Genomic DNA, 15,159 nt, shown 5'->3' with positions numbered 1-15,159 from the left:
AGACACAGGCAGAGGTATTCTTTTTTTTTTTCTTAATTGTTTTTTTATTTTTATTTTTATTTATTTATGATAGTCACGCAGAGAGAGAGAGAGAAAGAGAGAGAGGCAGAGACATAGGCAGAGGGAGAAGCAGGCTCCATGCACTGGGAGCCCGACATGGGATTCGATCCTGGGTCTCCAGGATCGCGCCCTGGGCCAAAGGCAGGCGCCAAACCGCTGTGCCACCCAGGGATCCCCCAGGCAGAGGTATTCTTATAAAATGTGGTCTTACCCGTTTTAGAATTCAGTCAGGGCTTCAGCTCTGGCCCCGGGTACTTCTCATGGGAAAGAGTCTTCATCTTCTCAGCCCTAAGACATGGTCCTCTCATATGAGGTGGAGTGACATTCAGGGAACAGGAGTCTTTATGTTCATAGTAGGAAGTCCCTTTACCAGGTCTTCAGCAGCAGCAACAGTAGGCTCCTGGCCCCTACTCCAAGCTCTTTTTTTAAAAAAAATTTTTAAATGTTTATTTATTTATTTATGAGAGACACAGAGAGAGGCAGAGACACAGGCAGAGGGAGAAGCAGGCTCCCCGCAGGTAGCCTGATCTGGAATTCAATCCAGGGATCCTGGGATTATGCCCTGAGCTGAAGACAGGTGCTCAACCACTGAGCCACCCAGGCATCCCTACTCTGAGCTCTTTTCAGGTTTCATCCCCAATGTCTACTCTGAATGCTTGCTCATTTGTATTTAAACATGCTAGAGATGAGCACACGCCAAGCCCCAGTAAAAAAAGAAAGCCCGCCAGAGAAGTCTTGGACTTCCTGAGTGGTCAGTTTTTGAGGTTACTAAGAAGCTAGTGCCTTTGGACTAGTTAGTGGTTGTTTTGCTTTCTGGTTGCTTATTGTCCAGATGTGCAAATGTGTGCTTAGTAAATCTGATGCAATAGTTTTGTGTCCCTGGTGTCTCTACTTTTCCAGGATTCCTTGTCTGAAACTTGCTCTTTATCAAGAGGTTAATAGTTATCCAGTCAATGAACTATGGGATTGAATTCACCCAGTTATTAAAATGAAAAGGATGAAATTTGTGTGTAAGATTTCCTGAGGAGTGGTAGTAGCAGAGTTCAGAGGAGACCTCAGGCCATTTCTTGTATAAACTCAGAAGCTGTTGACCTAGATAATGTGGTTTCATCAGAGTTTTGGGAGGCCTCTCTCATCAGGTGCCTTGTTGGGTTAGGGCTGATTCAACCCCACCCACTACTCCCAGCATCTGGCTCAGCCAGGATCATCTAGCATCTGCAGTGAGGATTTTCTAGCTGCAGTGGTCACATGTCTCTTCTTGGAAAGAACAGGTATTCCCATTTCCTGGCACTGCCAGAGGATTAGGGCCAACTCAGAAGTCCTCAGGTATGACCTGCTCATAATTATCTGTGGGTTCACTGGATTTTGTCATCTTCCTCAGGGTTTCATAATCACTCAGCTGCACATTTTCTTCAACAACTTCCTCAGTAAGAGATCATCAACATTTGAGGCAGCCTTACATTTCATCAAACACTATATGCACATTAGCTCATTTAGTCCTTAGAGCCTATTTAAAAATGTGGGTCAAAGGGAGTTACCCTATTTATGGATGAGGAGATTCAGCCTTTAGGGAGTTATGACTTATCTACAGCGATGTAGCTACTCAGCATTGGGAGTCCAGATCTCAAACCCAAATTTTTATAGTTCTAAAGACCATATTCTTTGTGTAAGGCCCAGCTGCCTTTCCATTCCCAAAGGTGAGGTGAGTCTATAGCAATAATCAACAGTTAGCAGGAGCCCAGAATTGGTCCCAGTAAACCGACAGGTCCATAAGCGTCACTCCCCTGCCCCCATCTACCTTCCAGCCTCCCTGAGGTCTGGGAGCCGAGCAGGGCCAGTCAAGTGACTGTTTACTTAAGACAAATATGGCACTTCTTCTGCACATTGATTCACTGAATGACACACAAAACTGGCCCTTGGTGTGGGGTTTGCCCTTGTCAATGCTGGATTGTAAACCGTGCCAAGGAGAACAAATTCTTCTCCACACCACATCCGGAAACAGGGCTTCTCCCTCCTGTTGAGAGTTTCCTGGTGTCCTAGTAAGGTTTGAAAAGCTCACCTGGGGTATCTTTTGGGGCAGACTAGCTAGTAAACTAGCTAGTTGAATGAACTGGGTTCATTCTCAATTCCTTTTGTAGCGTTTGTAGAATTTAACATTTTTTATTAAGTGTTTTCACATCGTTATCTTATTTGATCCTCCTAGTGTTGTGGAATGGAACGCTGGGCAGATATTCATTCCTACAGGTGAAAAATGTAGAGAGAGATTTGGAGGCTCAAGATCTGTACCTTCCTGCTCCCAGTTTCTTCCCTCTATAGTAGCTCTAGGGTTCTTTGTTCCCAGATCATATATAGGGTTTATAACTAGGTTGTTAGAATTTATTTTTAGGTAGACATGTATTCAGAAAAGAATTTTTAGGTAAACAACCCACTTATATATATCTGCTGAGGCCTGATAGGACTGTGTGGCAACATTAAGAATTGACTTGGCCTGATTATGGTATTGGTAAACAGAAAAAGATATTTTCTCACTTAAACATGAAAGGCCTTTAGGGCATATAGAGAAGGAAGAGATGCTATAATCCAGGATAGAGAGTCTGGGATTCTTGTATTTTGTGTTTATCTAAAAACATTTGTGGGGCACATAATGCCCATAGTTTCTGCGAGAGGTAATACATTATTTTTGAACTGTGACCCTCTTAAATGTTGCAATAAAAGTGGGCAAGGTGAGATCATAGACAAAGATGTATACAGTTATTGAACCCAAAGAGTGGAACACGTAGGTACACACCCCTGGGCCGTGGGAAGGAAGCTGCACCAATGACCAGAAGTAGACCTTCAGACAAAAGAAACTGGAGTCTTCATTCCTTCTAGTGCTGGCTATAAAAAGTAATAGAGCCCCATGGACTGCCTGCCATCACAGCTACATGGGTGAGGAGCAGTCTCCCGGGGTGGGGAGGCAGGGGAAGTTGATGGAAAACTAGGCCTGTTTGGAGGAGTCAGAGGGGGCCAGGGATTGCAGGGAGACCCTGGGCCTTCTGGACCCAGAGACCAGGGTAGCAGAGAAACACAGCTGGGTAAATGCAGAAGCCAGCCTAACTGGGCCCTATGGGATGAGAAGGGCCTTGGCCAGCTTAGAGGCATGGGAAGTACAAACAAGTCATTAGTTAGAAAATCCAAACCATAAGAGAGAAGGGAAGAAGGAAGGGAGGGATATCTGAAGAAAGACAAAACCAGATTATATACCAGTTAGAGGCATAATACCAAATTTTTAAAAAATTTCCCAATTAAAATGTTTATTATTTTATTTGGTATTTAATTACCTTTTTTTTTTTTTTTTTTTTTAGTAATCTTTTTTTTAGTAATCTCTACACCCAGCATAGGGCTTAAACTCACAACCCCAACCAAGACGGAGTCACATATTCTTCCAACCAAGCCAGCTGGATACCCCTGGTAAATTAAACTAATATTTTCTTGTCCACCCCCATTTAGCTAGCTTTCTCAGGCATTCCATCTGTGCATCTACAGCAGTTACAACCCAAGTTGGAGACTGCCCAGGGTGCTGGCTTGTATGTGATTTGGAATATGGCACTGGACTCTGAGAAACTGAGTCTGAGGGAGTCTTGATAATCTGTCTTTGTAAGAAGCTTCTTATTTAACTGGGGAAACATGATGACAGCACTTGTGAAAGCCAAAGAATAATCGCCTCTTGTTAATGTGATGCCAGTTCTATACAGCAGTAAACTCTGAGCTAGGAACAGCCTTCTGGTAAGCAGGCCAGGGACTCCTTGTGCCCAACCAGAAGCTATTTAGCAGGGAGGGGTGGGAGCTATGGCCAACCCAGTACAGGAGTCTGAGCAACCACTTACTACCTTTCCTTTGGCTGTTTCCTCCTCTGCGCATTGGGATAACAACACCAGCTCATGTTGTGGGCATCTATAGCTGGTAGCTGGTCACGTCAATTCCAGTGTCAGGTAAGAGAATTGTTCTAATTCCAGGGAGCTGTTTGCCTTGCATTTTCTTTTTTTCTTTTTATTTATTTATTTTTTTATTTATGACAGTCACACACACACAGAGAGAGAGGCAGAGACACAGGCAGATGGAGAAGCAGGCTCCATGCACCGGGAGCCCGACGTGGGATTCGATCCCGGGTCTCCAGGATCCCTCCCTGGGCCAAAGGCAGGCGCCAAACCGCTGCGCCACCCAGGGATCCCTGCCTTGCATTTTCTTACCCCTTCCCCCACCTTGCTCTCTAGTGCTGGCTGACCTCTGCAACCTCCTCCCTTCTTCAGTAGTTTCTCAGGGCAAAGAAGAATCAAAATGGAAAAGAATTATTATGGATTGTCTTTATTGTGCTTTTTTGTCTTATTTCTTAATATTTATTTTTGAAAATATTTAATTTATTTATTCATGAGAGATCCAGAGAGAAAGAGGCAGAGACACAGGCAGAGGGAGAAGCAGGCTCCATGCAGGGAGCCCGACGTGGGACTCGATCCCAGGACTCCAGGATCACGCCCTGGGCCAAAGGCAAGCGCTAAACCGCTGAGCCACCCAGGCTGCCCTTAAGATGTATTTAAAGAGAGAGAAGGAGAGCCCAAGTGCAGGGAGAGGCAAAAGGAGAGGGAAAGAGAAAATTTCAAGCCAACTCCTGCTGAGTGGGATGCCTGACATAGGGCTTGAACTCAGAGATCATGACCTGAGCCGAAATACAAGAGTCAGACACTTAACTGACTGAGCCACCCAGACACCCCTGTGCCTTTTTAAATCACCAAATGGGGAATGAGTGATAATGTAGTCCTGTCTGGCAGCACTGCACTGATTTTCTGAGGTTTATAGGACGTGAGGGTCCATGGAAGAGGATTTAATATCTTTGAATATGTCTCTTCTTTCAGGAGCCCTAGTGCCTTGAGCCTGCAATTTATCAGGAACAAAGGCTTTGAAATGAGTGTTCTGGATCTGCTGGGCAGGTTCATAGGAAGGAACTTCGTTTGCTGGAAGGAACGTTGGTGATGGGACATTTTTTCTACTTCTATTAGATCTGGAGTGAGACTAAAAGCCTGTATCAGATGAATAGCTAGTACCAGAGTTATGGAGGTAGATTTTATAAACAGAGGGTTACAGTTTTCTGGAATTAGAACACACAGGGCATATGAACCTTTCTGAAATTTGTAAGAGCAAAGTAAAGGCCCAAGTGACTCCCTGTGGACTAGTTAGTGCACTGCAGGCTCTTAACTTATCTTGTTTGCTTGGTCTACTTCCACTCTGTCTCCATCTCTCTTCCTCTCTCTTGTCCCCTGTCTTCCCCCTTGTCAAGAGAATTGGGCCACTATATATAAAAGAAGGAGCCAATTAGCTAAAAAGTCAAACAAGTGTTTATATTTTGCCAAACTGCCTTCCTGTTATCATCAATATATTTAGATACTTTGTTTTTTTTTTTTTTGTTTGTTTTGTTTTTACTTACATACTTTAAGATTTATTTCTTTATTTTAGAGAAAGTGTGCACACATGAGTGCAAGCCAGAGGAGGGGCAGAGGGAGAGGGGGAGAGAGATTCCTTAAGCAGACTGCTTGCTGACCACAGAGCCCCGCATGTGGGATTCAGTCTCATAACCCTGAGATCATGACCTCAGCTGAAATCAAGAGTCAGATACTTAACCAACTGAGGCACCCAGGTGCCAGTTTGACTTACATACTTTTGCACATGCTTATAGTCAGCATTTTGAGACCTTTATGTAAAATAACTCTATGTAGACTTTTCCATGGTGGATATAGCCTATCAACTATCAACTTGTCCCAGCTGTGCCATGATTCTATTGTTTACCCTGTTCGAGCAGTCCTACCCTGTATTGTTAGGCTGTGTGACTTTTTTCTTTAATGTCCTAGTATGGCTACTTAACCGTTTTGGTACTGATTACCAGTAATACTTTTTGAAGTGTATTTCCCAGAGTGGAATCCTTTTTGTGTGTTTGTTTTTCAACAATGAAAGGGGGAGAAGAAAACCTAAGCAGACTCCAGGGGGAGTGAGACAGCTTCTTGTTTATAATGAGGAGTTGAAGTCTAGAAAGGTTCTACATTTATGATTTGGTCCCTGATTTTCTAGGAATTCCAGTGGTTCCTGCAAAGAGAAAAGGATTCGAGTGTAGAGGCCAGTCAGACAAAGTTTGGACACATAGCTTTTCAGAGAATGAAGTAGACCTTGTTTCTGACATTATAAGGTAGCTTCTTCATGTTGCACCACACAGCCACTTCCTTGAAGAACAGTGACCAGGCCCCAGGGATGGACACAACCTGCCTTCCCTGGGCCCTGCTTGTGTGGGTTGACTATACTAATGGAGCCTTCTCTAGTATGCCCATCTCTGCAGATGGTGCTTTTAGTTCATATTAAGGACTCAGGATTCTTGCCTCTGAGTGGAGTAGGCTAGTATCTTTCTTTCAAAACAAAATTGTTAAATCGTGTTTTGAGTTTAGAAAACTATTGAAGTAGTCAACAGCAGATTACTTTTTGTTGTCCACAGGTGCCTTGTTGTTGGCAGTATGCATGAGACCACTGCCTGCCTTCCTCCTTTCCTTTGGATTTCTTTTTTAAGTTTTTATTTATGTAAGTAATCTCTACACCCAACTTGGGGCTCGACTTATGATCCTGAGATCAGGAGTTGCACATTCTTCTGACTGAGCCAGCCAGGTGCCCTTCCTTTGGATTTTTTTATTCAGCAAATGTTTGTTGAGAACTTGGTATTTTCTGGGGTCTGGAGCTCCACCACTGATACAGACAGCTGTGGCCCTGCCTCTGGGGCCAGAGTTGGGCCTCCTCCCAGGTGAGGGGAAAGGTGTACCTGAAGGGAGATTGACACAAATAAAGTCTTGATGAGTGGACATCTGTGGAAGCTGGCCTTCCCACATTGGTATTTAAAAAAAAAAAAAAAAAAAAAGATTGATTTATTTTAGAGAGCATGAGTGAGCGGGAGGAGGGGGCAGAGGAAGAGAAAAACCTAGACACCAGGCTGAGCACAGAGCCCAATGAGGGCTCGATTGTAGGACCCTGAGATCATGACCTGAGCCTAATCCAAGAGTCAGATGCTTCACTGAATGAATTACCCAGCACAGACACCCCTCCCCCTTTTGTATTTTTTTAAATATTTTTTTAAATTTTTTTTTTTTTATTTATGATAGTCACACAGAGAGAGAGGCAGAGACACAGGCAGAGGGAGAATCAGGCTCCATGCACCGGGAGCCCGACGTGGGATTTGATCCCGGGTCTCCAGGATCACGCCCTGGGCCAAAGGCAGGCGCCAAACCACTGTGCCACCCAGGGATCCCTGTATTTTTGAGAGATGCAAAAGGCCCTGTTGCTCCGGCAGGACCACACCCTCACAGACTGTGCTGTTATTACCAAATGAAACAATAATCAGATTTAATCATATATATAGTCACTATTGTGCAGCATGATAACTAGGTGCAGGAGGTTTACCTAAGTTACTATAACTAGTAACTTAGACAACCAGATTGCATTTATCCTTTGCCCACTTTTAGTTTCAGCTGCAAGCAGCATGGGAGCTGGGCTAGGTCTTTGGCTTGGCCACATGCACCTGCCACCTGTCTAGCGATTCTGGGACCTTTTACTCTGCCCCCTTCCCTCCACTGGGTGGCCCAGAGTGCCCATCCAGCACCCTCTTCTCTCAGCAGCCTGACTGCTGAATGGCCTGTTATAAATCTTGACTCTCAGGATCCCAAGGACATAGAGCTCAGATATGTTCTTTCGTAAAGATCTGTAAAAGGTCAGCACAGACAAGCTGGTGTGGGGCTCATTCTGCAGCCAACAAAGTCTACCTTGGCCCCTCGGTAAAAGAACACAGGGATATGTAGCTGGGCAATCTTATGGTATCTCTCTGGTCTGTCCTATTTTACTTTGTTCACATTGTTCCTTGATCTTGAGGGTCCTTCTCCTCCTCCACCCCAAATGATGTCTGTCATTGAGGGTCCTGGGTAAGCCGTCCCTTCTCCAGGAGACCTCTTTTTTTTTTTTTTTTTAAGATTTTGTTTATTTCATGAGAGACACAGAAAGGGAGAAACAGGCTCCCCCACAGGGACTGTGGGACTCTATCCAATCCCAGAATCCTGGGATCATGCCCTGAACCAAAGGCAGATGCTCAACCACTGAGCCACCCAGGCGTCCCTCCAGGAGACCTCTTTGAATACTCTGCTCCACGTGATGACCACCTAACTTTGCATTCTGGACTTAACATTAATGGACCATACAGTTAGTTCATCAGCATTTTTGAGATGAGAGTATATCTGATTTGGATTTAATAGAAGGTCCCATTTTCTATATATTTTGGGGCTTTTTCTCCCCCAATTTCATTGAGGTATAATTCACAAGTAAAATTACAATGTATTTAAAGTATACAATGTGATGATCTATAATCATGGATCTCCATAATTTTTTTTAAAAGATTTTATTTATTTATTCATGTGAGACACAGAAAGAGAGGCAGAGACACAGGCAGAGGGAGGAGAGCAGGCTCCATGCAAGGAGCCCGATGTAGGACTTGATCCCCGGAATCCGGGATCACGCCCTGAGCCAAGGCAGACACCCAACCACTGGGCCACCCAGGTGTCCCATGGATTTCCATAATTGAATAAAAAAATCCATCACCTCACATATTCTTTGGTGATAATGCTTAAAAGCTACACTTCTCAGAAAATTTCAATTACACAATAAAGTATTATTAACTCTAGTCACCGTGCTGTTGATTAAATCCTCAGGCCTTACTCATCTTATAACTGAAAATTTGTACCCTTTTACCAACCTCTTCCTATTATCCCCACCTCTAGCCCCTGGCAACCAGTCTCTCCTTCTCTTTCTCTTTCTCTTTCTCTTTCTCTTTCTCTCTTTCTCTTCTCCTTTCTCTCTCTTCTCTTCCCTTTCTTACTTTAATTTATTTGACAGAGCGAGTATAAGCAGAGGGAGGAGAAGCAGGCTTCCTGCTGAGCAGAGATGTGGCTTAATTCCAGGACTCCGGGATCATGACCTGAGCAGAAGGCAGTCGCTTAACTGAATGAGCCACCCAGGCACCCCTCCTGTTTCTATGACTTAAATCTTTTCTTTTTATTTTTTTTAAGATTTTTTAAAAATTTATTTATTCATTAGAGACAGAGAGAGAAGCAGAGGGAGAAGCAGGCCCCATGCAGGAAGCCCAATGTGGGATTTGATCCCAAGACTCCAGGATCCACACCCTGGGCCAAAGGCAGGCACTAAACCGCTAAGCTACCCAGGGATCCCAAATCTGTTCTTTTTAGATTCCACAAGTGATACCATGCATATCGTTTTTTTTTTTTAAAGATTTTATTTATTCATGAGAGACACAGAGAGAAAGAGGCAGAGACACAGGCAGAGGGAGAAGCAGGCTCCATGCAGGGAGCCCGATGCGGAACTGGATCCCCGGACTCCAGGGTCACGCCCTGGGCTGAAGACGGCACTAAACCGCTAAGCCATCAGGGCTGCCCAACTATGTCTTACAATATCCGAAAAGATAAAAAAGATATAATTACATGCCTAGAGAAAACTCAGGATATATGCTAACATATTAGCAATGATACGTCTGTGGGGTGAGATAGAAGTTGGTTTTTCTTTTCTTCTTTATACCTTTGAAGGACCATTACTTGTACTTTTTTGTCCTCCTTGACACCTATTTTTCTTGGTGGAACATGTAGAAAATGCTCAATAAATAGACACTGGTTGAGGTAAGAAATGAAGGTCTCTTCTTTCCTTGGCTTAATTTGGTAGCTCTGGTTTTATAGGTTATTATAGCTGGTGTACCTGTGCTGCTCTTCGTTTGGAAAGTTCCCCAGATGAGCTGCTGCTGTGCACTGCCAGAGTAGAGGCCTCCAAGGGTGGGGGGTTAGCTTGTATTGGACCCTATTTTCCTGGCTGACAAAGGCTCCGCCCTGGTAGCAGCAGCATCGAGAACTGATGCACCAGCTTGTATGATTTCCTTCAGCTTGGCAGAGTCAGGAGTAGGCTGGGGCTGGTCCACTTGCTTGGTGACTCCATGTACCTGATACAGCTGGTCTGTGGAGCTGCTGGGAACGGCCTGGTTTACTGCTCCCATTTAGTGCCCTGCTCCCTGCTCTGCACACAAAGCCGCCCTGCTGGTGAGAACAGTGACGACAGCTGGGATGGGCCAGAGCTGCTGTGCCTGCTGCTGCTTTTTTGTTTTTAAGCTTTATCTATGTGGTTATTTTGTATTTTAGGTAATTTTTAATTTTGATAGAATTTCAAACATATAGAAACATTGTAAGAATGGTTGAAAGAACTCTTATGTACCTTTTATCCAAATTCACCACCAGCATTTTGCCTCATTTGCTTTTACTTGCGTATCTCCTTGCTCCTTCCCCCTAATATGTACACACACACACACACACACACACACACACACACACACTTTTCTGAACTGTTATACAGTAACTTGCAGTGTGCCCCTTTACTTTTCAAAACTTCAGGATATGTTTCCTAAAACAAAGACATTTATATAATCAGTACAATTTATAAAAACCAGCAAGTTCAATATTAGTACAGTGCTGTTACCTAATCCACTGTCCATATTCAAATTTTGTCCATATTCAAATAATGGTCCCCGTAATGGCAGAGCTTGATTTTTAAAGAAAACACTTCTAAGGCACATGAGTGACTCCTCTGTTCTATTGGCTCAGAGGAAAGCAGTTCCAGCAAGTGTTTGGGGGAACGGACTGCCATGGGTGCCGTATCACCAGCTCCTTGTGTCTCCTCAGGACCAGAAGAGTGAGCACAGCAAGAATCACACTCAGCAGCAATGTCAGCGGAACTGGAGACCTCAGAGGCGGTGGATGAGTCGGAGAAAAGGAGCTCTGGGGCCTCAGATAAGGAAAACCACACCAGGTGAGGGCTGGGGGCTGACGGTGTTGAGTCCTGTGGGCCTCAGACACCAGGGTGTGGTCAGGGTCATCCCACCACCCACAGACACCCCTGACTGGAATTGCAGAGATATATATCACACGCCACCCTGGGCTTCTGAGCAGTTACCCCCTGCTTCCCTAGGGAGTGCTGAAGAATGGAATTGGTAGTTCAGATCCTTTTTTCTTTCTGAAACCCTAAGTGTTTTGTCATCTGTGCTGAAAAAGGGTCATCAGACAAACCTGGCACCTTTTCCAGTGTTTTCCACCCCCTAGAATGTAGGAGTAGCTCTGACTCCAGAGTTTTTCCTACTGGGTAGGGACAGTTCTTGCTAAGCCTTGAGTGACCAGAGCCTCTTTCCCATTGTTCTTCTTCTCATTGTAGCGCTGTCACTGACAAAGTGCTGTTTATGTCTTGAAATAATTGCTAATAATAAATGATTCTTAGCATGTAGGTGGTAGGAACTAATCTCTTAGAAAAGCTAGCAAAGGGTGGGCTGTGAGGGACCAAGGTTTTGTCATTCTAGTGGATGGATTGTGTGGACCACGTGAGCTGCTCATCTTTTGGGTCATGCGGCCTTTGCCTTGTCACATATGGTCTGTGGCACCTGTCGGCATACACCATCTGTGTCATTTTAAGTAGTACAAATCTAGGTCCTGGTTCCCACTGCCTTGGCCCCTCTCATTCTGATCCTACACCTGGGCCCAGTGACATGGAGACCTGCACAGGCTGTGGGTCAGGGTGGGAGGAAGGTGGCAAGGGAGGGACATCCACAGTCCGTCACAGCACGATTCTGTGAAACACGTTCGCAAAGACTGGCTGCTCCCTGGAGAAGCCAGCAAATATTGGTGGGATCAGAAGTGTGTGTTTCCTCAGGCACACGGTGGCCACAGAGACCAAGCATTGTTCATTTGGGGGGGGGTTCACAGAGACACGGACTGTTCAGGAACAGGCCCATCATCCCACATGGCGCCCACGTCCTTGGGGCCCATTCACATTTGCCTGCTCCCCAGCCAGACTGTGTTAGTGCTGCAGTGGAGTTTTGAGTAGCTTCTGCCTCCAGCTCAGCGGGGGCCACCCTGAGACCGAGCAGGGCTAACACACACGCACTCACACGCCCATCTCCACAGGATGGCTGACCTCTCCGAGCTCCTGAAGGAAGGGACCAAGGAAGCACATGACCGGGCAGAAAACACCCAGTTTGTCAAGGACTTCCTGAAAGGCAACATCAGGAAGGAGCTGTTTAAGGTGGGTGCCCTTGGTCCTGGATGGGGTCACTTTGGGGGCCTTGGTCCCATGAGGAGGATCCCCTTGGAGCTGCTGTGAGGTGGCAGCTGGGCCTTTTCTCACCCGCTCGCCACTCCATTGATAGCAGACTGCGGTTTCATGTGGCTTAAATAGAATAGCATCGCAGTGATATGCAGGAAGCAGAAGTATCCACGTTCCAAAGAATTCACCATGTCATTTCTTTAAGGAACATGAAGTTTCCTGGGTGTGAAATGATTCCTTGTATAAACATGGGCTTCTGGGGATCGGGGTGGTGGGAGCAGTGGGCTCATGAGACATGCTCGCTGGGCAAGGCCTGCAGCCCTTTGCCATGGTCTCCCCTTACCCTCAACAGCTGGCCACAACTGCACTTTACTTCACATACTCCGCCCTCGAGGAGGAAATGGAACGCAACAAGGACCACCCAGCCTTTGCCCCCTTGTACTTTCCCACGGAACTACACCGGAAGGAGGCACTGACCAAGGACATGGAGTATTTCTTCGGTGAGGACTGGGAGGAGAAGGTGCGGTGCTCTGAGGCTGCCCAAAAGTATGTGGAGCGGATCCACTACGTGGGGCAGAATGAGCCAGAGCTGCTGGTAGCCCATGCCTATACCCGCTACATGGGGGACCTCTCGGGGGGCCAGGTGCTGAAGAAGGTGGCCCAGCGGGCCCTGAAACTGCCTAGCACGGGAGAAGGGACCCAGTTCTACCTGTTTGAGAACGTGGACAATGCACAACAGTTCAAACAGTTGTACCGGGCCAGGATGAATGCCTTGGACTTGAACCTGAAGACCAAGGAAAGGATTGTGGAGGAGGCCAACAAGGCCTTTGAGTACAACATGCAGGTACTGCTGGGACTTGGGCTGGAGGGGGGCCTCTGATGGTAAGAGCCAATCCAGAGCTGCCCAAACAGGTTTCAGTGCATTAGGCCAGATGAGCTGTGGGCTGCCAGAAAGTACAGGACCAAATCGGCCAGAGGGCATGAGCCCAGTGATGGCTCCGCTGTTTGACAGGTGCCCTGTGTGCTTACTTTGGGGAGGGTGAGGTCCTAGCACTGAGGGTTCAGAGAGAATGAAGCTGTCTCCTTTTCTCTCACCACAGGATTGTCTTGAGTGGATTTCCTCCTTTTTTAGCAAGGGTTGCTATGAAAAGTCTCACTTGATAAGTTCACAGAACTAAGAGTGAGGAGAACTCTGTTTACAAATGACTGTTAGATGCAGCCACGCCTGGGGAGGCTGATTCTGTCCCGGGGCCCAGGCCAGCCCTCAGCACCAGGAGTGGCCAGCACGGGGAGTGAGGCTCCAGCCCCAGTTGCAGGCCTGTCCGATTAGTCTGACATCAGCAAGCCTGCTGGGGCCTCAGTTGTCCCATGTTCCTGTCATTCAGTAAAAATACCTAGGCACTGACAATGGGAAAGTGCCAGCGCTCACAGCGTGTTGTGGGGGCAGCGCTTTTGTTCTGTCCTCATTGTTTCTCCCTGGGAGTTCCAGCTGTGGGCTGTGTTGTCTGGTCAGTGTCCAGGGTGGAGCCACCAGAGTCAGCAGTGGTGAGATGCTGCAGCACAGGTGTGGTCCCACTTCAAGAGCTGTGCCAGGGAGAAGCGTGAGGTCGCTGTGGTGGTGCCTGCTGCTCACTAGGGCTGCTGATTTACTGGTTTGCTCTCCTGAGCAAGTCTTGCTGGTTCTAGCTCCCTCCGCTCAGGGGAAGAGAGAGATTTCTGAGAGCAGAGTGTATGCAATCCAGTGATGTCTGTTCATCCCCTGCTCCTGCAGATATTTGATGAACTGGACCAGGCTGGCTCCTTGTTGGCCAGAGAGATCCTGGAGGACGGAGTCCCAGTGCACGATGGGAAGGGAGATGTGCGTAAATGCCCCTACTATGCTGCTAAACCAGACAGAGGTAGGTCTTGCCTGTCCCAAAGTCTCATCCCAGGGTGTGTCCATGTTCCCCACTGATGCCATGTCCCCTGTTGGTGCCACCACACAGGTGCCCTGGAGGGCAGCAGCTGCCCCTTCCGAACAGCCCTGGCTGTGCTGAGTCAGCCCAGCCTGCAGTTCATTCTGGCCGCTGGTGTGGCCCTGGTTGCCAGCCTCTTGGCTTGGTACTACATGTGAAGGACCCATCATACCACGTTGGCACCCTCTTCCCAAGTGACCACTGGCCTGCCCCTGCCTCCACCGGTGACTGAACTACCACCTCAGGTGACTGTTTTTTAAATGCTGGGTTTGAGAAAACAAGCAACCAATAAAAGCCAGACGCTAAAGCCTCTGCCTGTAGCGTCCTCTGTGGGCTTGATGCTGAGCTGGCTGCAGCCATGAGGCTTTGGCTCCGGGAGCAGCCAGTGCAACTCAGCAGGCCAGCCTGGGCCTCTGGAACCAGCTCTGCTCCTGGGGCGTCCACACTGCTCACCCTGAGGCTCCTTCCCTCACTCTTCTCCTGTGTTAGCATTTAGGTGGGAACCTTTCCTCTGATGGGCATAGTGCAGCCGGCAAGCCCAGGCTGCTGTAGCTCTGTGGGAGGGAGGGAGCCTCTCCTGGGGGAGGAGAAGGGGTGGCTTGCACCGTCCTGAACCAACCAGTCCTCATCCCTCTCAAGCAGAAACCCTGGAGAGGGGGTCTATTTAGCCATGGCCCATCGCCTGCCTCCCTTGACCTGTGTAAATGCTACAGCACTCAATAAAGTGGACTCTGACAGCTGCCTCCCTCTTTTCTGGCGAGAACATTTTCCTCCTCAGCTACTCCTGCCCTTCTCATGCTCCCGACACCCCTGGTCACCTTGCAGCCCTCCACCCAGAGCAAGACCACCTCATCACACAAATTTGATGTGATTCTCAGAAGTACTTTGGAGGTTCCCTACTTTTTGAAATTTGTTTATAAATAAGGATTTTTAAAAGTGCATATACTTG

General features: G+C 47.0%; 1 protein-coding gene across 3 annotated transcripts in view; it reads left to right on the top strand.

The window, feature by feature from the left end:
- Window positions 1–14,953, top strand: part of HMOX2 (heme oxygenase 2) — a 31,383-nt gene extending 16,430 nt beyond the window's left edge. For all 3 annotated transcript variants that reach the window (XM_038540534.1, XM_038540533.1, XM_038540535.1), the window contains exons 2-6: window positions 10,845–10,971; window positions 12,117–12,234; window positions 12,608–13,099; window positions 14,027–14,153; window positions 14,241–14,953. In XM_038540534.1, the coding sequence (XP_038396462.1) occupies window positions 10,886–10,971; window positions 12,117–12,234; window positions 12,608–13,099; window positions 14,027–14,153; window positions 14,241–14,368 (951 nt within the window). In that variant the 5' untranslated portion in view covers window positions 10,845–10,885 and the 3' untranslated portion in view covers window positions 14,369–14,953. The remainder of the gene's footprint in view (window positions 1–10,844; window positions 10,972–12,116; window positions 12,235–12,607; window positions 13,100–14,026; window positions 14,154–14,240) is intronic.
- The last annotated feature ends 206 nt before the right edge of the window (window positions 14,954–15,159 follow it).

This window comes from Canis lupus, chromosome 6, assembly GCF_011100685.1.
Source record: "Canis lupus familiaris isolate Mischka breed German Shepherd chromosome 6, alternate assembly UU_Cfam_GSD_1.0, whole genome shotgun sequence".
NCBI classification, from domain to species: domain Eukaryota; kingdom Metazoa; phylum Chordata; class Mammalia; order Carnivora; family Canidae; genus Canis; species Canis lupus.
Note: the sequence above shows the minus strand (reverse complement) of the source record. Positions and strands in the feature narration are given on the sequence as shown.